Genomic DNA, 25,119 nt, shown 5'->3' on the forward strand with positions numbered 1-25,119 from the left:
AAATATAAAAGTCGAAAAAATGTGGTCTAATTAAAATGACTTAATGTGCCAATAATTTTGTGTGCTAGTGTCAAAATATATAAATATCTGATGTAAATTCTCATTATCATAGCATTCTTTATATTCTATACCTTCTTAGCGTCATTTTAAACGCTAAATTCTTAGTTTTGAGACAAGAATTTGAGTTGTGCATCTATATTTATTTCAGTGTATTCTATAGAAACAGATGCAACTATAGATAAAACTCCCAACACTTGTTCTATGATCCACCTATGCTTTCTACCCTTTTCATCCCTCTCTCTCTCTCTCTCTCTCTCTCTCTCTCTCTCTCTCTCTTTTCTGCCTGTTGCACTTATAAAATTTATAATTATTTTCCGCTTGTTGCACGTCTTCTTCATCTTTTTCATGTTTACTGTCGCAAGTTTGGCAAATCTTTTGCCGTTATTAGCCGAACTTTGCTTTACTTGCGGTATTCCTCTTCCCATCCCATTCTCTTTCTCTTTCTCTCTCCCACTCTCTCTCTCTCTCTCTCTTGCACCTGCTTGATATTTAAACAATGGCACTTTAAACTATTTTCCTTTTGTCCATTCGCTTTTTTGCCTGTTGATTTTAGTCTGTGCAACATTTTGTGGCTTTGACGTTGACGTTGGCTTCAAGGCGCTCCCACCAACCACTCTCCCTCTCCCTCTCTCCCTCTGTCTTTCCCCTGCCTTTTCTCTAACTCCCCTCAGTTCACCGCTCCCCTCTTTACACTCCTACTGAGGTTTTTCACTGTTGTTTGCCTTGTTGCTGCTTCGCTGACTTCGTTGTTGATTGCCGTCTGTCTGACAGCAGCAACAACAACTACTACAACAACATCAACATCAAGTGCAACCACAACAACAACTTCTTCTAAATCTTTAGTTTACAACTAATTTTAAAGCTGTAGTTTTAAGGCCTCATTTTAATGCGGCTTTTTATCATCATCATCATTATCATCATCATCACCATCATCATCATCATCCTTACCAACATCATCATTATAATTTTTGTCAAAATACATAACACATAATTTTACAATCGAATTGCTTTTTATTTTTCTAAGTGAAAAAAAATCTTTAAAAACTGCGTGAAAAACCAAAAAATTTTGTATCTTTTATTTATAATATATTATATGTATATATAAACATATAAAAATATGTTTACTTTAAAATTTTTCAAACGACTCAACGTCTTAACCACAGATAAACAAAATCTGGAAATTTTTATATATAACGCTTAATTTATGTGGATATAGTCGGCACATGCGTATATAGTATTTTTACTAATCATATAAGACTTTTAAGAATTATTTTCTTCGTTTTATTGAAATTTTCGACTCAGTCAGTCTACTTTGTCGGTCAGTGAAGAACAGTCGCAAAATGTTGCTGAAAATTATTTGTTTTATTTTTGTTATAAGTACATTAAATTCGTTCTCTAGTGGAAAACCACATACCGAAAATGAGACGAATTTAAATGTATCAACAACAACCAAGTTTATGTAAGTGTTCTAAGATAATTACTTAAAATACTTCAAATAAATTAATATTATGCTTTGACTAGTGAGAAAGATAATTGCTTAGAGGCCAAGTCTAATGGGATCTATGAAGTACAGCTTCCCACCTTTAATAAAAGTCAACCCTTTAAAGTTGCCTGCGATGCGGAAACTCGGGGAGGAGGATGGACCGTGATTTTGAGGAGAATGGACGGCAGTGTAGATTTCTATCGAAATTGGACTGAATATAAAAATGGATTCGGCAATCTGAGTGGCGAGTTCTTTTTAGGCTTGGATAAAATACATTCACTAACAAGTTATAGAAATCAAGAGTTACTCATTCTTCTCGAGGATTTTGAGGGAAGTGAAACGTTTGCAAATTATGAAGGTTTTGTAGTTGGCAATGAGGATGAACAATACGAATTGCGCAGTCTAAACGGATATAGAGGAAATGCTGGCAATTCACTTAAATATCATTGTGGCAGTAAATTTACCACATTTGATAGGGATAATGATAATGTTCCCACTCACAACTGCGCTGAGAGATCCCTTGGCGCCTGGTGGTATCACGACTATGTTTGTCATCTCAGGTATAATGATAATATTTTTCTTTTTTTTTTTTTGAATCTTTGCTTATTGTTTTGAATTCTTACAGCAATCTGGCGGGAAGATATAATGAGACCACATTTAATAAGGGCATTCATTGGATGCAATTTCGAGGTCCCCATTACTCCCTAAAAAGAGCCGTTATGATGATACGGCCAATAGAGACATATTTTAATAATTTCATTATCATGACCTGTAACAACGATATTTAATGTATTTTGAAACTCATTAATCTCTTTATACGAATATGAGAATTTGAAAAATTAAACGCCAATGTCTTTCTGCTTTGATTTCTCACAATTTCTTTATCACTCTATATTTCTCACTCTTTCTCTCTCTCGCTTACTGTATATATAAATATATACAATTATAAACAACCACAATGACAACAACAACAATAAGAATTGTAATACGTGAGTTTTTTTTTTAAATTAAAAATAAATATGTTATTTTTTTGTTGTTTTCTTTTAACATTTCTTTAGTTTATAATTTCAAATTTTGGGCTAATTAATTTGTTGTCAAGTCGTTTTATGACTTGAATGCCAAGGTCAAATGGGAATAGTACATAAATCTTTTATATATACGATAATATATACATATATCTGTACAGAGCATGTTTCTCTTGAACCAGCTGTGACGTTTTGTGGAAAAACCAAAAATATCCAAAGTCTTCTTATCACACATTTATAATTCGCTACAAATTTACGCATATATTGCCCGCATTATACAATGTTGTTTTCAGAGTTAAGATTTATCGTAATATTTTTACGCTATAAATAAATTGCGTAGTTTCTTGTTAATATTATATATAAAAAAAATGAAAACGATTTGACAAGCTCAATTTGAATATTTGGTTTACGCGCCATGCGCTATGTTTATCTCGCTCTAACGCACGCAACTTCAGGCCCAGTCGCAGACAATAACATTTCTTGCTCTGCAAATTTTACCTAACACTAACAGTTGCAACTTACTGTTATGCTCGCATGAGCTGCTCAGCCACTGTTAAGCGCGCTCTCAGAGAACGTTTGACATGTAATGCTGCCGCACGCTTAACATGCGGTTAGCAGCGCTGTTATTGTTGTCATACGAAGCGGACGCGTGCTCCGGTTCGGTTGTGTCTGTTTTTTGTCTTGTCTTCGTCTGTAATTTTAACTTGGGCGAATTGCCGTTAGCAGACGTCGTCGCCGTCGTCGTTTTCGGTTCGTTGTTCGTTACAAATTCAAAACAAATAAAAACGCACGCGAGCTATTTTTAAATTTGGGAAATCAAATGCAGCTGCAGTTGCAACGTTTCTTCTCCATGCAACAGCAATAGCAACAACAACAGAAATTTTAAAAATATATATATTTATCTGTGCGTGTGTCTTGTGTTTTATCTATGTATCTTTGTTGCATTTGTCTGACAAAAATAAAACATCTTTGAGCCAAGTGAAAATATTTGCTTAGAGATTTGCGAATTGCGAGTAATTTGCATAAAAAGCTCAGTTCTCCCAGCCCAGCTTGGAAAGTAGCAGCCGTTACAGTTTGACAGCCACTGTGTGTGTGAGAGAGTGTGTGCACACAAAATAACCAAAAAAAAAAATAAACAAAAAAACTCGCCAAACGAGTTGAACGACGTGCAAAACAAACGCAAAAAAACACATAACAACAACAACAGTCATAATAAGTTGTATGAATGCGGCAGCAAAAAGCAAATAATTTAAAAGGATCTTTAAATTAAAAAAAAAGCAATAAAAATTTGAAAAAATAAATTATTTAAAGAAAAATGCTGTAGAAAAATAAAAAACAAATAAATTCTAATTTATAACAATTACTGCAGCTTGAAAAGATTTTAAATTCAACGAAATGCAATAAAAAAGAGTTTTAAAATTAAGAAAACTCAATAAAATAATATAAAAATTAAAAAAAAATATATTTCAAACATAAATAAATCAATTATAGAATTTTTAACAATTACTGGAGTTTACACGCCTACAACAACAAATAAAAAAGCTTGCTCTCTAAATTTTGTCTAAAATCAATGCCGTCCACAACAACAATAGCAACTGCTGCCTAAACTGCAAGAACAACAACAACAACAGCAACAGGAACAACAACAGCGAAGGTGGCATTTTATAGCGAAGGGGGTGAGAGGCGTTGGGTGCGTCAGGCGGTCATGGGGGTGTTAAGGTGGCGCGATCTGCCCGGATCGCGAATGTCGTCGTCGTCATCGTCATCGGGCTCAGCAGCACAACATACAAACAACAACAACAGCAACAGCAGCAGCAACAACAACAACAGTCAGCAGTATCACCACAACCACAACAACAACATTAACAACAACAACAATCATAGAGAGGTAAGTTGTTAAGGTGTGTCTAACAGTGAAGCCACATTTTTTTTTGGCAGTTCTAAAAAGCTGGACCACAAAAGAAATCAAATTAAAATCCTTCAAAAATATAAAAACAAATTAAAAATATAAAAAAAAGCTACAGATCCCAATTGTTTAGTTGCTAGTACTCCCTTCCATATTATATCTAATTTAATAAAATATAAAACAAAATATAAATAAATGCTACACATAACAAGAAATCAAATTCAAATAATATAAAACAAAAATAAACAAAAAAATGTGTTTTATTTAATGTCAACAGTGGATCAAACGTAATTTAAAATTTTAAACAAAATAAAATTATGAAAAATTGATTCAAATTACAAATTAACACATAAACAATTTAAATTGAAAAATAAAATATTAATAATTTGAATTAACAATTAAAATATAGATAATTTAAATTGAAAATAAAATAAATTTTAAACTGAAAAGATATAAATAAACATGAAATATTTCAAAATAAAAGTAAAAATCTGGGAATATCCAACAATTTATTAACAAATTCTAAAAAGTAGAATTAGTATTTAAAGAAAAAAATAAAAAACAAAATGTTAACAAAAAGGCTAAAAATATAAGAAATAAACACAAATAAATGAAAATATATTTTCTTTCAATATTTGTCTTGAATTTTATAAGATCTAGCATTAAATTCGCTAAACTGGCGACATTGGTGTCTGTTGTGTATATTTGGTGTGTGTAAGCGAGTGTGTATGTGTGTGTGGGTTGTGTTTGGCGATACAATTTCATTAATTAAATGCAATTTGGGCGTTGTAATTGGCGTTGTTGTTCTCGCACTTCATGAACTTGAGTCACAAACGTGTTACAGTTCTAGAGCAACTGGTGTGGGCGATGTCCAAAAATAAAGCAAGCTGCGTTCTTAGCAGTGTCTGTCTATATTGTATAATAGCAGAATAAATAAATAAATATAAAAAAATTATCATTACTTTTCATTGAGATTTGTAGAATTTTTTATATTTAAGAATATAAACAATTCATTGTGGAAAATATCTATTCGGGAAAAACCAAACATTTATATTTGTGGTATAGTATTATATTATACATAAAACATTTAAATGTTGTAAGCACTTTTAATAATATTTTTGCTATTTTTTGTTAGCTATCTTTTTTGAACACATTGTATCTTAGTTCTGTAAATTCTAGAACAACTCTTGAGTTGACACTTTGCTTATGAAATTAAGGGAACAGTTTTAACAGTTTTTATAGTCACTGTCTAACAGAACTACAGCTTAACAGACCGTCTACAGTTTCAGAGCAACTGTTATGCGTGGATTCATTTATTGGATCATTTGTCTTATCAATGAACCGCTCAACGCATTTTTTATATATAAATTTTAATACCAATTTTTATTGTAATTTACATAAAAATGCTGTCGCTAAGTGTGTGTGTGTGTGTGCATGTGTGTGTGTATGGAGTTGCTTAATTTAAATAAACTCAACAGCAACAACAACAACAGCAATTTCAAACGTTTGACTGATAACACAAGTATTTGTTATTTAATGTGTGCTCTCGTCTTTTTCTACTCTTTCCCTTCTACCTACTTATATATGCCTGAATGTGTGACCTTTCACACACACACACACACAAACATACACACAAAAGAATTTTCAGGCAATTTGTTAGGAAGCCGCAACAGCAACAACAGTTAACAAAAGTGATTGGAAAACCAAAAATAAAATTGAGAGAGAAAAAAATAAAAATGCGGCAGAGACATTGACACAAATCGCATAAATCACTTGAGAATAGCATCCACAACTTCAGCATACGTTCCACAACAACATCCACAACTCAGTCAGAGCGAAAGCGTCGTTTGCCTGCAATCATCATTTTGTTTAGATCATTATGAAGATTACACATTCATCATCATTATGTGTCCATTATGCGATTCTTTTGCCTACGCACTTTTACTTCTCCTGCCCTCTCTTTCTCTTCTTCTCTCCTCTCGTACTCTCTAAAGTTATAATCTTTGCCAACTTTCGCCTGGACAATTTTCGACTTGAATTAGACTTTTGTTAGAATTAAAAAAAAAAAAAAAACAATTTAAAGTTCCAATTTGATCGCACGCTCCAATTAACAAAATTATTTCTGGCTTTTGGCCTAAATGCTTAACAACTATCAACACCTTATATTCTATTATTTATTTATTCAAAGTCAACTAAAAAGCAGTAGACCAAATAGACAGTAGACAAATAATTTTAGCACAAATTAAATTTTAATTTAAACATTTATAATTTGTAGTCTGTAAAAACAATTATTTAAACAAAATATTAAGTATATTTCTTATTAAAACTTTACACATAAAGAGTTTTTTTATTAGTATCATATTGTAAACCTTTAAAGTCTCGGAGGTATTCCAAAAATTGTGATTCATCCAAAACTTGTTGTTAGAAAATCACAATTATTTTGTAAGCTCTATTAGTTTACATTTAAAATTGTACATTTGAATTTATTTTCCAAATATATTGTTTTTCTTTTTATTTCCAGACTTTTTACAAATAAATCACAATAGTCAAAAAATAGTATTAGTATTCGTCATAGTCACAGCGTAGCATCACACTTGCAGATACATTTGTATCTTTTGCTAACTTGTGTATCTTTTGTGCACAACAGCTTAGTTAGCAGTTGGGGAATCCTCTATGAATACCAATGAAAATACGCGCATTCATATTCATATACGTACTTATTCATATTTAAATTTATTTCACTTTCCAACACAAATCTATAGCTACTTTTGATATTCGATTTTCCTTTCATTTCGCCCACGTTTTTTTGGCGGCACTTTTGCCGTCATTTTGGCTGCCGCTTAGCAGTCACTTTTCGGCTGTTTTGTTTTTTTTTTTTGGTATCTGTATCTGTCAGATACTTTATGGGCGGCCTACTAATAATGTGAACATCTCAGCTGTTTTTCTATATATTTTGTTGCTTTTTTTTGCGGTCTCGCGTTCTTACTCAACACATGGCTGGGAAATAGAAATGGAAATTTATGACGTTGCCCACTTTGATGTCAAGGTTTCCACTTGAGGACAAACCCGACTTCCTGCTGAGTGTGTGTGTCATATGTGTGTGTGTAGGGACCAAAAAGGTACTCGAGTACTCGAAATATTCATTCGCAGCTGGGCAAATCGAAGTTGAAAAACCCGCGTCAAGGTCTGCGTCTTGAAAACGCTTTCGCTTTTTGTCGTCGGCGTTGTTGTCGTTGTCGTTGCTGTTGTCGTTGTTTGGTGAGACTGCCCTTAAATGGTCTGGGAGCTATGTAACTGACGACGTGTGGCATACAGAGTCTCATAGCCATTGCCACCTAGACATGTCATGAATAGGTTGCCTTCTCTTCTACACTCCTAAAAAAAAGTGGGCCTATTATACAAAATAATACAATAATTCCTAACCAAAACAAAATATTTTCTATAATCTAGAAACTCTGCCCTCTACTATAAACGTCAATTATTTAAAAAAAAAACAAAGTTAATAAGGCAAGCTTTTCTGAATAGTTAAATGATTTTTTGCAGAAAAGGACTTTTCATATTTCAGAAATCATTTTTCAAGAAGGTAATTTATCTAAACTGAACAAAAATATTTTAAAGAATTTTATACATATTTTTTAACTGTCATGGCAAGTTTAAAACAAATTCAGTGCTATATACATGAACAATAATTCTGAATAAATAAAAATGTTTTGTTACAACTAGAAATTAGGCCAATCATTATAAATACCAAATATATAAAGTGAGTGAATAAATAAAAAGGTTTTTTTAAAGCTAGAAATGAGTCGATCCGTTATATGACACTTATTAAATAATTTATTTTTAAAAATTTATTATTACAAAAAATTAAATAGTATGAAAATAAATTTTCTGAAAGTTTAAAAACGTTTTTTTTTTAAAGAGACTTATATAACAGAAATTATTTTTGTGAGCGTTTGTATATTTATTTAAAAAAAAAAAATAACACTATATTTGCATTTCTAAAATGTTTCAAATATTTATTTTCTTTGAGTGCAAAATATTACTTTATACATATGGATTGCATTTGCTTGCCGCAGGCGCGTGTCTTGCATAATGGCCGGCGATTAATGCGCCGAGTTCTCCCCTTTACCCTCGCCAGTTGCTGCTTCTACTCCTCTTCTCTGTCAGTTTGCAGTGGGGAGAGCAGAGAGAGAGAGAGAGAGAGAAGGAGGCAACAATGAGGCAATGCTGCAACTCATTTTGTATCTGTGTCTGCCTGCGACTCTGGCTCTGGTTAGTTAGTTAGTGATTCATGGCAGTCCATGGCAATCCTTGACTCTTTCATTTTCCCTACTTCTACTCCTCCTTCTTCTTCTCCTTCTCTGGAGTCGCCTCCATCACTTCCTTGCCATAGCGACCGGATATGCATTTTGCAGTTGCCAGTTTTGCAGTTTACATTTTGTATGCCTACTGCTTTACGAGCATAAAAATTAATGTTGGGGAGTACTCACAAACACTCACACACATACTCACACACGCAGACTCACACTCACACACATAGCAATGCTTGTAATCGTAATGACAATGATAATGATGATTATTATGCATTGCCTCAGACTGATTAAAAGCCAACCGAAGGGCAACAAAACGAGACCTACAATGAATTTCAATTCGAGTGGAAGTGGAAGAGTGGAAGATAGAAGTAGGTAAAGGAACTGTGTACAATCAGATAAGGTCAACTGATCGATAGCTATAGATAGAACTCAACTGCAGGTACTCCATTGATTCAACTCGCAGAGAGATAAGCGAGAGAAAGAGAGTGAATGGATATAGGACTGGACTATTTCTAGAATCATCTTTCAACATAACAAACAGCAGGAAAACAAATGGATAATATTGACAGCTTGTAAAGGGCAGAAAAGATAAGAGAAAAGTAAGAGAATAGTTTTATGTAAGGAAAATTAAACAAATACTTCTTTTAAAAGATATCAGTTAAGGAATAAACCAAAGTGAATCATAGTTAGGATCATTCACAATGTAAATCAATATTTTATAAGATAGCATTCACAGCTTATGGGGAAAAGGAAAAGAAAGATAAAGAGATCTTTAAGGAGAATTTATTCAGATTTTCCACTTATGTTATGAAAATCTATGAAAAATAGTAAGTCATAAAGACATTTATTTTAAGCAAAATAAAATGAAAAGTATAAATAATAGGATTATTCAGTAATTATTTTATCAAAGTATTATTATTATAAAAAAAGAAAATCCACAGAAAATATATGTGAAAAAGGAAATTAAATTTTAGGATTATTTAATAGACTGCTGGAAAGAAAAGGAAAGACATGTAAAAGCTGATAAAAAGAAATGCATTAAAAATGAAGGAAAGTTTCTTAAAAGGGAAATTACATCAAAGTTATCATTATTTATTTATTATTTAAAAAATCAAATAAACAAGTCATTGTTGACTGACAAAAAATGATGTGGAAAGTGTTTTTTTTTTTTTTTAATTTGTATAATACTAAGATTCGTTCAGGCATGTCAACAGTTATTTGGGAATATCTTTTATGCAATTTCTTAAACGTATTTCATCAAAATAAAATGAAATTTGCAATAAACTTACACGGAGTTTGTCGCATTCATTCCAAGGCCATAGACAATGGCAGACAATTGTTGTCATGAGTCTAAAGTGAATACTTTGAGTACTCGTAGTCACAGATACATACTCGTATGTATATTCAGATAGCATGCTCAGTTATTGTGAATGCGACAGCAAAATGTGATGACAATGCGGCATGAAAATCAAATCCGAAGCTAACAGCAACAACTAGTAATTTGTTGTTATTGTTGTTGTTGTTACTGTTGGTGTTGTGTAATGACAATGACAACCGTTGCCTGCCTGCATTGTTGCAAAGAAATGAAATTGCGTATAAATGGGAAGAAAACGAGAAGCAAACTGAAGACAATGACAACAATTCTTTATAAACATTTTGTTGGAGTTGTGTTTGAATGGGGAAAAAGGTGGAAACAGTGGGTAGGGGTACTCATAAGCAAGCGCTATTAATTAAACAAGCAACACGAGTTGTTGCTTTACGGTAGCTACCTTAACATGGCCCAAAGTGAGGCAAGCGTCAGCAAAAACCAAACAAATGCAATCACTTATCAGGCCAGATACCACAGATACCAGATAAGTCAGCTGCCATATCATAGGAGTACTCATATTATACTTTAGCATATCATATCACATCATATCTATACTTTTGAGAAAGGTCTGCCTTGGACTCGTCTTGTTTTCATTTTTATTTGCACAGTCAAATTGATATAATATACTTGTTTGACTTTGCTTTGTTATACCCTGTAAAGATACTAAGAAGAGAGTATATTAACTCTTAAGCAACAGCTGTGAAAAAATTGATAGCCATTTTACTTAGATCATATAACTATTGTCATAAACAAATGAAAATATATTGTTTTCTATTCATTAGAGACTTTTCTTTGTTGTGTATTATATTTGCTATACCTTGTGAATTACATCACAAAGTTATGACTGGTTGAGTAAGCAGTAAATATAAATTTTTAATAATAATAAATGCCTACCATATCATATAACTATCAAAACATTAGTTGGAAAACTATTGTTTTCATTTAAAATAACTCATTCCTTCTGGTATATCATATTTGTTACAATCTGTACACCTTTGGAAAAGGTAAAAGAGAAAATAGAATCAATACAAGAAAAATATTTATGTTTTTTTGTTGGCAAACTTATACTTAAAGTTCAGTTCTAAAGCTTATTATGGAAAATAATCTTATCAAATTTGGTACCTATGAAATTTAAGTTAATTTGAATCATTTAGGATACATTTGATTGTTATAACTCAATCTATAGCTATTATAACAGCTAAATAGTGAAATAGTTTTTCACACGCTAACAGTTTTCATTAATTTCTACCATTTCTCTTTGTTTTCAAGTTATTTTAGATTAATCATTGTTCTTTTTTTTTTGCTCTATTTTAAAGCAACAATAACTCAACTAATTAACCACATTTCTTTGGTTAAATTGATGATTTTTCTCTTGAATATGAGGGATATTCTAGCTTAAACACATTTCTACACGTTAGTTGATTAATTGCTTTTAGAACAGACGAAAATAGCTTAAAGGGTATTCTAACTTCTCTACGCCATACACATATCATTTATTTTCCAAAATTTCTCTTTTTATTTAAACAATATTTAACAGCGAGGCCGCCACGATAAGAAATACTTTGTTTATACAGTGCGACCTCTATTTTATCGCAATATTAGTTTTTTATTTATTTTTTTTTCTTTTTTGATTAAACACTTATGTATTTAACAGTGTGGCGGCAGCTGTGTTCCTATTTATAAGTCAAGACATTTTCACATTTTCACGCTGGAAAACGTTTTTTATTTTTTATTTTGAATTGACAAATTGTGAGCTGCCAAAATTGCGACAGTTTCTCTGTCAACAGTTGACAAATAGTATGTGTAAAGTATTATGGCGAAATACTAGAAGATAAAAGGGAACTATCGTTTATATATATCTATCAACTATCGTATTTCTATCGTTTATGCAAATAGCGTTTGTTTATAGATCAACAAAGGCCCACGCTACGTTTAAATAATTATGAAATGTTTACAGAAATATCTAAACACACACTCACATATACTTTTTACACACACACACACAAATGCAAATTGACTTCAAGTTACAGTTACACAAAGTTTCACTCGTCTTAAGAATTTGTCACTGGTCTGTCTCGAGTTTTGTGTTTATTTCTGTATCTGTATCTTTAGCTGCATCTGTATCTGTATCTGAGTATCTGTAGCTGTGTAGCGGCCTCTTTTGTCAACGAAAAGTAAAAGTTGTTTCACTTTTCAACACAACAACAACAGCAACCAAACAGCTAAATATTCTCTTGATTATTTTCAGTTTTTTTTTATTATTGAAATTTTCACTCTATTATTCATAATTAAAAAATTCCAAAAACAAACTTTGGCAACTTTTGACAAATTTGTTACACTTTCGCTTGAAATATTTCCAAATCAACAGTTTATATATATGTGTATATATAGGCATTATAATGATGACTCGTTCCCGCATAATTTATTTTAGTTTAACCACAATTTTAGCTGCTGGCTGCAAACCGCATACAGAAAAAAAGAATCATTACAAAAATAGCCAAAGTTAAATTTTCTGTAAATTATTTTTAATTATTTTTGTACAATTACTTTGTGGTGGCCATTGTTGTTGTTGTTGTTGCTGTTGGCCTTTACACAGAACTTGGCTGCCTTATTGTGTTTTTCTATTTGCTGGCAACGCATTGAAGTTGCCAAATGTTATTGACCCAAATTGAGTACTTAAAAAAAAAAAAAACAAACAGCCACAACAAAATATAAAACAAAAAAAAATATATTCGCATTCGAATTAGAATCAAGAAAAACTAAACAAAAAAAACTTCTGAGAATCGTGTCGAAGTTGTTGTTGAAATTTTTGGCTGAAACTGTCGCAAAGCAATTTATAAAATGTTTTATATACAAACTGCGAGACATTCAGACACGATCCATTGGAACAACATTCACATTATTCAAAAGACAGTTAAATTGATCAAGCTTGAAAAAATATATTTTCTTATTTCAATTACCCTGAAACAATTCATAAATATAAGCCAAAAAATAAACTAAACAGTTCTTACTTTAATTTAAAGTTTATTCTTTCAACTATATAAATTTTATTTGTTTTATTTACAATACTACTTCCATTTTAGACTCCATTCTTCCTTTATGCATTTATTATCATATTTGCTCCTACCATTTTATTTACATATTTCTCTTATCTGCCCGCCATAAGACTTTGAAATAAATTGGCAAATTGTATCTTTATCTGTGTTTGCTGTTAGCACCTATTGTGACTGTATCTTTGTATCTATATCTGGCATGTATATGTATCTATTAGAGCGGCCTAAATTGGCGGCGGCAACAGCTGAATCAATAGTTAAAATACCGCCAAATTGCCCAAACTGAAAACCTTGTCATTTTGTTAGCTCATTTTTTTTTGTCGCTGTTGACAAACTAATTTGCCTTGTTGTTGTTGTTTTCCCTCGAGTTTTTTTTTTTTTTTTTTGCTTTGTTCTTCTATTTTTTGCGCTTAATTAGCAGCTTTACTGAGCCTAGTCTTGAATTTGAGTATCAATTAACATAATTGGCTGTCGGCTTTAGATTTTTTTTGTTTCTGTTTTTCTCTCAATATAATTTGAGCTGTGATTCGATATGTTGTGTGCTAAATGTGACTATGTGGCAGGTTGCAAGTGGCAAGTTGCAAGCTGTTAGTTGCTAGTTTTGTCGTCGCTTGGAATGCAGCGATTTGGGTCAGAAGAGAAGCGTTTGCCAACCCGGCTACAAGTACGAGTATTAGCCAACTCAACACAGACTCGGTCTTTGACTTTGGCCAGTTCTCTAGCTAGCTCTTTTTATGTGAGCTTATACCCTTTAGTCGTAGACTAAAAGAGAGTATTGTAATTGTAAGCTATTCATATTTTTGATGAGAACAAATTCAATTAAACCGACATTTTTTAAGATAGAATATTCTTATTGATGGTTATAATTTACTCTGATTATTGTCTATAATTTCACTAAATCGCTTTTGAGATTCATTAAATCTAACTTTAGTTATGGCTGTTTTAAGTTTTAGACTATTTTAAATTTTTTTAAGATAGAATATTTTTTATAAAGTTTAACATTTTGTTTTATTATTGTCCTTCAATTCACTAATATTATGCACTAATGTTGCAGTTTAAGATTCCAAAATACAATTAGTTATTTTATTAATATTTATAATGTATTTTAAAAATAGAATCATAAAGTAAGGGGTAACTTTTAGTCGTGCGCATGATTATAACGCATGTACTTACTTGATTTTATTTTTTTTGTAATCTGAGCCATGTGTATCATAATTTGCTCGTCTACACATTTTGTGGGCCAAGCTGGCCAAGTTGGCTTCACTTGGCCACATTGCGCATACGCCACGTAGTTGCCTCGTTGAATCGTTGCTTATCGCAAATGGAGAATCATTTTGCGGCTGTTTTTTTCTTTTCTTTTGTTGCCACAGCTTCTCAGTTGCAGTCGCAGTCTCTTTTAAAAAATGTTGTTGTCGTTTGTTTGTTTGTTTTCAATGCGTTGCTGACCCAGAAAAAATAAAATTGAAGAAAACTTTCATGCCACTGTTGCTGGAGCAGCAGCTGTTGCCACCGCCTGTTGTGGCTGCAACCGCAGTTGGTGGCAGCTGCAAGTGTCTTGCGGCCCTTAAGCATGGGGGCGTATTCCTCCTCCCTTCGGTTTCCCCCTCTGACAGAGCCACAACATGAACATCTGGCAATGGCATTTGACTTGTAATTAATATTTGAAGCGTTGATTTATATGCCACATTGTGTTGCATACGCATAACTGCTGCCTGCAACCTGTTTCAATGATTGGGCAACTACTATGATTAAATATTTGCCATAACTAAACATTTTTTCACTTTTTCCACTCTGTCAGTTTTATTTTTGCAGCTCTTTTATTTCTCTACTTTATTGTTTATGTATTTATTATTTTGTTATTCAGCGTGCTGATGAAAAACTTGTGCTATTAACTAAAAATTTACATGACCGCAGCAGCAACTACAATAATTTGTTTTCTTCTCGTTTTTAAACGAGTTTTATTTACAAACATTTGACTTGAAGTGCTTGCAGTTCTCGTGCTTAATGAACAAGTTATTTTATTGTTGTAATTGCTGTTGCTGTATTTTGTTGTACACGGTAAACAGACAGCACAGCTTAAAAAAAAGTTGACGCTTATGTAATAAAAAAATGTACAAAAAAAAACAAGATAAATACAAATTGCACATGAGTCTACAACTGTGCTTAGACTAATGTATTCATTGGCAATGGCTTTAAAACTGTGTAGCTCCATTAATACTGATATACTTAAAGTGATGGAAATAAAACTAAACTCAAATTTGTTGTTTTAAAAACTATTTTAAAAATTAATTTATTATGGTCTAAAGTCTGACACCTTTCATTTTTTTGTTAAAGATCATGTCAAATTGAACAAAAATTTTGACTTCTAAAGTTGCTAGATACAAAGTCTGACCATCTTCAAATTCTCATAACTTTGTCAAAACTAAACCGATTTTCAAACGGAATGTCATTTTGATCATGGTTTGGCCTTTAAATTCATTCTGCATTCAAATTTTATTTAATTCGTAAAAAAAATTATTTTTCTCTAAATCTCGATTTCGATGCTAAGGTCCCCCCTTTGGAATTTTGAAAATTGAAAATTTTAAATCTCGAGTTTTCACTTTTAATCAATTTCTTATATCATAAATAGTATAAATCAACACTTTAAACTTGTTTCTGACACCTTTTTTTTTTGTTAAAAATCATGTTAAATTGCTTTATTAAAACTGAACCGATTTTCAAACATGATCATGGGATTAAGAAAATGATAAAATTATAGCATAAATATTAAATTAAATACTTTTATAGTGTTAATATTTATACGCAGTAAAATTAAATTGTTTCACTTTTAACTACCAATAAAAAAAGAATAAAAATTATATGCTAAAATAATAATTAATTTAGTTATTTTATTGGCGTGCGTCTCTGGCTATTAAATAGCTTATTATTAAAATAATAAATAATGCAAGAGCAATAAATATAGCAGAACGGACAACAACAGGCTATTGCTAGAATTCTCAACTGGTTTTCTTTTCTCCATTTGCTACGGTTTGATAAAATAAATTCTTGACTTTGCCTCGAGCAGACTTTCAACTCAATGAGTTTCACTTTGTATGTGATCAAGTGGGGGAAAATCATTGCACTTATTGACTGCACTCACATTTCAATTAGTTTAATTTGCCTTTTGCCAATTTGTTGAATCGAACAATTTGCTTTCTATGACATTTCTCAATTTGTTGCTGCAATTTCGCTGGCATTTCGCTCGTATTCTGCCTGCCAGGCGAAACAATTTACAATTTTGCAGACGTTTCCCCTCCCAAATTTCTCTTCTTTTCCGCTCTTCAGATTGGCAATAGGCAATTTCACTTGGCAAATCGAAGTATGAAATAAAACTTTCATTTTAATTAGCAAACAGTAAAATCAAAATCAATTTTCAATCATGCGAGATTTGAAAATAAATAACAAATACAATACACTTGCTCTCTACACATACACGTATTCCCCTCTTTTCCCCCCTCTCTGGCCAATGGCTTGGAAAAAACAAGCCAAACTAACCGCAGATTCAATTTTATGCCAGCCAAAAGGTCAATTAGCCAAGCAGCAGCAACAACAACAACAAAATGTATAAAAAAAATCAAAATCAAATCACTTTTCTGACTGACAGCTTAAAGGTGGTAGGAGGGAGGGGGTTGGAGAGGCGTTTGAAAACCAGTTTACAGTTTTGTATTCGCAATTCGAAAGGCATACGAAATATTTTCTATTATTTTCGTTGTTGTTGTTGTTATTGTTGTTGTTGTAGTTGCTTAACAACAACATTACAAAGCGCCTTTTGTTGTTTGGACGGTTTAAGTGTGCAAGGTGTGTCACAGTTGCCGCTTTAGGCCAAGTTAGCTGCCCACCCACCCACAGCCAACAAGTCAAGTCAATTGCCAACTTTGCTCAATGACACAGCGCATTTCAAACTGTCAGGTATGGGAGCGTGAGTAGGAAATTGTATAATTTAGCTGAAAGTTGCAAATATTTAAATTTATTATATAACAGTGTAAATTTTTAGAATATTATTATTTTTGAAACTTACTGAAAACGAAATCATTGGCAAAATTTATATATCAACATGAATGTTAAGGAAATTTAAAAAATTAGTTAAAAGTCACTTATTTAGAAAAATTTTAATTATTTTCTATGATTTAAATAAAACAACTTTTAATTTATATAATTTTTTTGTTTAAAGTTTAAACAAGATTATTGTAACTATTTGAAAATTGAATAAATTTATTTTCAGCACTTTATTTTATAATCATTGTAACAATCTGTTAGAAAAATTGTATAGTTTATATAAAACTATTACCGAAATATTGAACACTTTTAGAATTTAAGGTGTCGTCACTTTTTGTAAACTGAACGAAATAACTGAATGGAAATATTTGTATAGGGAATTCTCATCAAATTTCAATGAATTAACTACAATTTATAGCTATAATTGATGTTCCCATCTGACGCACTCTGTCAGGTATTTGGAGTCAAAACAGATTCACATTTTTTTAAATGTATCTTTTGTTTGTTTGTCTAAGCGTGGCATTTCTATAGATACTTTTTTAAATGGCAGTAACTATTTCTATTTTGAGTTCAATCAGCGCAAATCGCAAGTTCAAATGTCAATGGCAACTGAATAACAAATGTAACGCTCACTTGCTAATGGCAGCAATTTTGCACAACTGACAAACTGAAAGATACAGATACATTTTCAGAGAGAGAGAGTGTGAGACAGAGAGAAAGACAGACAGCTGGCAAATTGATTGTCTTTAATTGTTAAAAATTAGTTTTGCTTTGACTTTGCTTTGAGCTGCAATCAATTTGCAGTCAAGTCAAGACAATTTGCTGAATCCTGAATCACATCCTTACAGTTGAGGATGCATGTTTCCACTATTTCCTGATGTCTGGCGCCTTCTCTAATCGCCTCTTAAGTTGCTTCCACGAATTGCCAGCAACTACCTGCATTTTTTTGTTGGGTTTTGTTTTCAGTTTTCTGTTGTTTTTACCAAGCCATGTGTGGTTGTCACGTCCCAGTCGACTACGATTTCTAGATATTGTTTTTTAAGTGCAGCTCTTATATATGTATTTTTTCTGGCCTGACCACGCCCTATTCTCAGTTCCATTTTCATTGTTATTACACAATGTCGCACGCTGGAAATTTTTCCTTTTTCGGTTAATTTTGTGTCTACTCGCAACTCGGACCATAAAAAAGTGTTCGAGTGAAATGTTTACGCCGTCATTTAGGCATCTACAAAATGTGAAATGTTTCGCTTGTTTGCTTTTTTTTCTACTATGGCTAGTGAATATTATAATTAAGTTTGAATTTACGATACCCTTTTCATTGTTATGCTTTTATTTTAGTTTATTAATGATCACGTTTCACGAGGCGCCTGTTTGGCAACTTAATGAGACACAGTTTTAGAGTCAGTTTTGTTAGACACTGAAGTTGATCTGGGAGTCTAAAGAATTATAGATACACTATTAATATGTGGCAATTTATTGCAGACTTAAACTGCTTGGGAATTATTAGTAAATTTTAACTTAAGTGTTATTAAACATCATATTGTTTCTGCATTTAATTTTTTTTAAGTATCTTGACTCTAGAATTATTAAAAAAAAAGAATACATTATTTTCTTTCATTCTTCTTCAGTAGCACAAATTCATTCGATTGTTGCAAAAGCCTTGTTCAATCAGTAATTCACTACTCTTAAGCAATTAAACTTTAAAACAATTTAAAAAAGAAAAGATAAAGTTTATTTTGCATAGAATTTGTTTGTTTCTTTAGTTTGCCAGAACAGCTTGCGAATTGTTAGAAAGAAGTCGTTTTTTCAGTTGTTAATAGGACTTTCCTGTAGTTTTCCTCTGATTGGCTACATTATTTGGCAAATGCAGTCCCAAAATGTGTTATCAATATTTATTTAGTGCACTCAAAAATTATGCCATGAGTCAGGCCCTTACTTTGGGCCTTTATCTCGGCGTCTATAAACAAATAATGAATCAAAAGAGGCAGCAAGAGAGTTGGATAGAGAGAGAGAGAGAGACGGATAGAGACATAGATAAGGCATGGAAAATTGGTTTGTAGGTCTATTTGCATATGATAAAAGTTGTTTATTGATTTTAGCCATTGTGGACACACCTCCAAATGAGAACGCCCACATATATAGAATGCGAATGTAGACAGCGATAATGATGTTAATGATAATGATTATGATGATTGAGTACAAATGACACTTCATTTAGCTAATTGGCTGAGTTTGCTACAGTTTTCGGCCACATTTTTAAGGTCATTTGGCGGTCTAGAATTTGTGCCAAATACTTGACTTCATTCGAGTTGGCTCGTTGCTCTGTTAACATGGCTTGGCAGACGTCTAAGGTCAAATGGCTTGTAAACATAAAAGCATTAAAGCAAATGGCGCAGTCGTAAACTGTAGAATTTGTTTTGGCCTAATGTGTTTCCGCCCCAAACCTAGACAAAGACACAAATATTATTATGGCCAAATGCATAGTTCCGTCCAGCCAACTTGCGTAATCTTATGGCCAATTGATGGTACCTTAAATGGCAACGCTTCCAGGTGAAAGAGTCGAAAGATCGACTTGAGTCCGAGCCATTCTGTCAGCCTGTCAATTGCCATATATTATAAAACACATTCAAATGTCAATTTTGCTGACCACATCCAACATCTAATCCCAATCCCAATCCCAATTCCAATTCCAGCTGCAGCTCAGCTTGTCCATCGTTCATTGTATTGGCAGCTGCCTTTTGGGTATTTTATTTTTCTCTTTTTCAACTTGGCAACGTGCACAAGAAACCGCCAATAAGTTGGCATGATGTCATAAGCCAGACACACACACATAAACACACAGACACACCACATTCAGCGGCCAAAGACAAAAGCAAAATGTTTGAGAATGTCTTTTTTTGTCTCTCTGCTTTAGTCGTATTTCAATATTCTTGTTATGTTCCTCTATAGCGTAGTTCCCGCTGTATTTAAATTTGTTTTTTGTAGCTCAATCAGCAGCTAGTTTCAGTGTTTAAACTTGGCAGTTAGCAGTCCACAGTTAGCATATACTCTATCTGAAAGAACAGTCTATTCGAATAGCTCAACGATTGAAAAAAGATAGTAAATACAGCAAGGTTTTGTAGAGAGATGATAAAGGTAATGCAGTTATTATGAAAAATACTTTTTTAAAACAAAATTACAGAAAAACTATCGATATTACTATCGTATAACTTTAAAAACATTTACCTAGGGAAGAAATATATATTATTTGAACAGAAATATAATTGAGATTATATTTGTATATTCATATATATATTTTCACATCACTACAACTGATCAATTTGTTAAGTCTCCTTTCTGATTTGTAATATGATTTTCGAAAAAACAATCTTTAGTGCTTTCGTATATTTTTTTAATCAAGTTTACTAATTCAAAGAAAATGGGAATAAATTAAAACCATTTTTCTAAAAAAAGATTGAGAGTATACAAAAAACTATCGCTAGTACTATCGCTAAAAATAATTATTATTGCGGCCGAAATAAACTCTTTTCTAATAAAAACTTTCTAGTCTTTTAAAAATATATAGAAAATAAAAATAATTACGTGTATGATGTTAAAAAGTATATCTGCAGTGTTTAAAAACTATGGACAGTTGTTATTAGCTTAAAATAAATTATTTATAGTTGTAACTCAAGCAAATTCGTAACTGAGATTAAGAGACTTTTAGAAATAATACTAGAAATATCAATGAGAATTTTTTGGTATTTTTTTCTCCCTTCCTCATGCTACAGATTTTAGAGTGTACAATCTTCTACTTGAAGTGCTTAATTCCGCATACTTTTGTTCCACACGGACATGACTAATTTTGCTTGTTGTTTTTGTTGTAGTATCTTGTTGGTTGTCGTATGTCGCCTGTCACAAAAAATGCTTTTGGCCATGGGCGTTATGTTTTCCATATGGTTATTGTAATTTTCCGATGGCGCCAGCAAAGAGTTAAGAGTTAAGCAACAGGATGCCCAGTTGGCTAGCTGACTAGTTGACCATTTGGCAAGTTGGTAACTTGACTTTGGTAACTGCCCACAGACTCAACCCTTTTGCTGTAAGAGTCGACTATGATTTAATGTAGTTGTAGTCAAAGAGCTTATGACATGACACAGACCACAAAGTAATGAGAATTGACTGACTGACTGAGTGACTGACTGAGTGAGTGAGTGAGTGAATTGAATGAATGCAAGAATGAATGGCCAAAACGACCAAAAGGTGCGCCCACAGAGCAGAAACTGTAGAAGTAAAAAAATGTTGCATGACTCTGCGGCGTTTTGGCCAAAGTTCAGCGCGCAAAAAAAAATAAGAGGAAAAAAATGGCAACACCTTTCTGTAAGCCATAAGAGGGCGTAGGGGGCGGGGCAGCTAAAAACCAAGTCAGAGTCGGAGGCAGAGCTGGCAGCTCTTGTTGGGTTTTGACTCATGGAAGTCACGTAGCCTCCGAGCACTCACATTTGGTTCGCGCGGCATTTGGCGCATTTTGCTTGGCACGCCATGTTTATTAATATTTAAATGCAACGAGGCATTCGCCCCAGACTCAATACCACACTCGACACAATCCACACACTCCAAAGCACACCCATTACCCAGTTGAGAGAGCAGAGAGAAGAGGGGCAGCTTATATAGCAACTCAGTCGAACAATTTCAGGCTTCAGCGAATTCAAACTGAGCTGCGAGCTGCCAAATGGTAGTTAGCAGTAACCAAATACCCTGTAATAGTTAGAAAAACCATGAAAAGATAGTTGAGTTTGTTAACATTTGTTATTTTGAGTTGTCCCAAACATTTTACTAAACTGGCTTGCAATTTCATTCAATATCTCGAGAACTTTTTGACATTGACCGAGTATAGTTTAAAGTGTCAAGTAACTATTCTGAAAATTTCAGAGCAATCGCTTGGGAGTTAAGCAAACTCTAACTATTGTTGCTTGCTATTTATGTTGATATTTCGAGAACTATGTGAGCTAAAATGAATTTATTTTGTACTTACACACATGAATGTGTCAGTTAGCAATTCTGAAAATTTCAGAGCAATCCACTGAGAGAGTAGTATACCCTGTAACATGTAGTCACAAGAAATTTCATAATTAAGCTAAAACAATGCTTTCAGCAAGTAAACATTTATTTGGTATTATTTTCTTAAAATTGTATTTAAGAATTTTATATAAGAGTAATATACCCTGTAAAATTCTATTAAACACTATCTCTATTGCATTTTGGTATAACTTTTTCGTCATTCTTTTCTCTAAAAATCTGAGCTATCTATTTTAGAATTATAAACAACAAATCTAAATTGAAAAAATACAGAGTATCTGCCATTCAATCACACACTTAACTACTCGTTTCTCGTTTCTCATTTCTATTCGTTTCTAAGCCGACTTTAGTTTGCTTTGATTGCAATTCAGGCATTTTTGCGAAATCCTTTCAACGCTGCACTTGTCTTGGCTTAAGGAGAATGAGAATGAGAAGAGAGGAGAACGTAGAGCAGTGGCAGCTGGGGCATGCCACATGCCACATGTTACAATTCTAATGATGCATGTGGCACGAACACGCAGACAGCAGTTGGCCCAGTTCGTTTGGGTCAGAATCATGTTGACTTGGCTCGTTAGTTGGGCTTCCGCGACAGGTTCCGTTTTGGGTGCCGTTTGCGTATTCTGCAACATCTAATGAATCCTTGTGTCCAGCTTGTTATCTATTATCTGTTATCTATATGTGGCAGACACTACGCACATCCTGTTACTTAATATTTATGGTGTCCTTCTTCTCGAGTGCCACCTGCCGTCAGCTGAAGAGGCTTCAAGTCTCAGGTTCGAATTGTTCCTTTACCTTTTATTTTATTCTTTATTTTCTCATGCAACTGCATCAGTTGTTGTCGTTGTTGTTGTTGTTGTCAAGTGCACAACACATTCTCCTTCCCCTTTGCCAATCTCTTGCTCTTCCTTTTCTCTTGTTACTCGTCCTTGTTCTTTTGTTTCCTCAGTTTTTCACCCTGTTTTACACTCAGTTATTCTGTTGTTTCCGCTTGTTGTTTTTCTCGCGCGTGTTTCCTTTCCTTCCCCTCCGCTTCCTCTTTCCTTCCTTGCCTGCTTCCATACTTAGTTACATCCTTTTGCGCTAGTTGTTCACCAAGTTTGCTTCATTTGCATTACAAATCAGTTAAGAGCAAGTGAAAATCTGCGCAAAAGTCGACCTACTTTTCCTTGTGTTTTTCACACATGTAAACCGCGCATTAGCCTGACAGTTTTAAGGGATTGCCACAGTGCCTGCGAGCAGTTTTCAGGCACATAAATTCTGCCAACCCTCAATTTTCCCACGATGCAATATAAAAAAACCGCTGAAAAAACTCGCAAAAAATAAACATGGCAAAAATATCTTTCTCTTTTTTTTTTCATACAAAAACCTTTTAAAAAGTAAAATGAGAAAATGCAGAGGAAGCAAAGAAATTAAAATCATATATTTCTCGTATTTATTTTTTCTCTTTTTTGGAGGGAAACGCCTTTTGTAAGACTAAACTATAACTAATGCTCATGTTTTTCTCTTATTTCTTTTCCATTTCAGGTTCGTATTCAATAGAGCACAGTAAACAAGAATCGGGCCACAACTCGAACTATGGGAAAAGCCTGATGAATGCCTCGCAGGCTGGATAGGAATTTAAAACTCCCTCACATCTTCACGTCTATGACCTTTTTGAAATATGCCGCAGCTTCAGTTTTCCGAGAGTTTTTCACATTTTACTGAAAGCGGATTAGTTGAATGAAGTGCGGTATGGTTTCATAATATTTCCGTCATTTTTCTGTATTTCTTTTTTTTTTATTTCTTTTAATTTAGTTAATGCAATGTCCCCTTTTCCCACTTCCCGACAAAATTAAATGGGCAAATTTATGGCATTTAATTAGAAAAGGATTTGCCAAGTGGCAGCTGTTCGTGGCAGCGAGGGCAGACTGTAGACCGTAGACCGTAAAAATGTTAAGCGGATTAGTTTGACGGAGAGCAATCGTATCACAGCTCATAGAGCTCAGTTCAGCTCAGCTCAGAGCTCATCACTTGGACTTAGTTTTCCAGCGGATCAAAACTCTTCGAGTGGGAAATTGGGAATTTTTGGGAGATTGCGAAAAACTGGAATTAAGCGGTCAGTTTAGTTCATGGCAGGTGTAGCAAATAATTAGCGTTAAGTCTTTTGTTTCGACACTTTCACTTTCACTTAAGTCACTTGCCACAAGAGGCGCGAATCGATTTTTTTGTTTTTTTTTTGATGTGCCAAGATTTAATTTCCCTTGTGATTGCCAGACATTTCCTTGGGCCCTCGTCAGGCGTCAACTGAGCAGGCATTAGGACGTGTTTAATCATGTCTTGACATGTCAGTGCGGGCCCAAATCAAATCAACTGGCAACTGACAATGAGAAAAAGCTCTGCTTCCGCACAGTGGTTGATTCTTTCAATCAAATATCATACAAACAAACTTAAAAAAAACATTTGGATATAAATTTTAAATTTAATTAAAAAGTAACGACATTTTAAAGCAATTCTTTTTATTTTTTTAACAACTTTTAATGCATTATTAATATTATATTGTGCTCCCAATAAACCGCAAAAGTGTAAGGCGATATTTTGAATAAGAATGTAGCGACTTCGATTAAACGTATGAATAACCGAGTATATGTGAATGCGAGCATGTGAATATGTGAATATCCGTTGAAGCGGAGCATGGGAAATAAAGTTTGTGACAACTATTAATTACATTTATGAGGAGGAATGTACACAAAAGATTCGACTCTCAGCTATGACATCATTTGATGAATGGCCCAACGGAAATGAGTTCTTTATTTTTTATTTTTTTTCTTTGTTGATATCTGG

The 25,119-nt window shown here is 33.1% G+C and overlaps 3 protein-coding genes across 5 annotated transcripts in view; all 3 read left to right on the plus strand.

Annotated features, from left to right (window-relative positions):
* The window catches only part of LOC117781471 (rap1 GTPase-activating protein 1-like), a 115,643-nt gene that overhangs the window by 64,892 nt on the left and 25,632 nt on the right, over window positions 1-25,119 (plus strand). The gene's annotated exons all lie outside the window — the stretch shown is intronic.
* On the plus strand, window positions 1,371-2,450 carry LOC117781482 (ficolin-1-like). Its single transcript, XM_034618249.1, has 3 exons — window positions 1,371-1,519; window positions 1,582-2,103; window positions 2,169-2,450. Exons 1-3 carry the CDS (start codon window positions 1,401-1,403, stop codon window positions 2,329-2,331), a joined length of 804 nt encoding a protein of 267 aa, XP_034474140.1. The 5' UTR covers window positions 1,371-1,400; the 3' UTR covers window positions 2,332-2,450.
* LOC117781483 (putative uncharacterized protein DDB_G0293968) lies at window positions 4,124-24,328 on the plus strand. Its single transcript, XM_034618250.1, has 3 exons — window positions 4,124-4,456; window positions 23,824-24,028; window positions 24,094-24,328. The coding sequence occupies exons 1-2, from the start codon at window positions 4,274-4,276 to the stop codon at window positions 23,836-23,838; spliced, it is 198 nt and encodes a 65-aa protein (XP_034474141.1). The 5' UTR covers window positions 4,124-4,273; the 3' UTR covers window positions 23,839-24,028; window positions 24,094-24,328.

The sequence above is a fragment of the Drosophila innubila genome (assembly GCF_004354385.1).
Source record: "Drosophila innubila isolate TH190305 chromosome 2L unlocalized genomic scaffold, UK_Dinn_1.0 4_B_2L, whole genome shotgun sequence".
NCBI lineage: Eukaryota > Metazoa > Arthropoda > Insecta > Diptera > Drosophilidae > Drosophila > Drosophila innubila.

Coding starts and splice junctions, on each gene's coding strand:
- LOC117781482 (XM_034618249.1), top strand. CDS start 1,401: ATGTTGCTGAAAATTATTTGTTTTATTTTTGTTATAAGTACATTAAAT. Junction 1,520..1,581: donor TCAACAACAACCAAGTTTAT/GTAAGTGTTCTA, acceptor TGCTTTGACTAG/TGAGAAAGATAATTGCTTAG. Junction 2,104..2,168: donor GACTATGTTTGTCATCTCAG/GTATAATGATAA, acceptor GAATTCTTACAG/CAATCTGGCGGGAAGATATA.
- LOC117781483 (XM_034618250.1), top strand. CDS start 4,274: ATGGGGGTGTTAAGGTGGCGCGATCTGCCCGGATCGCGAATGTCGTCG.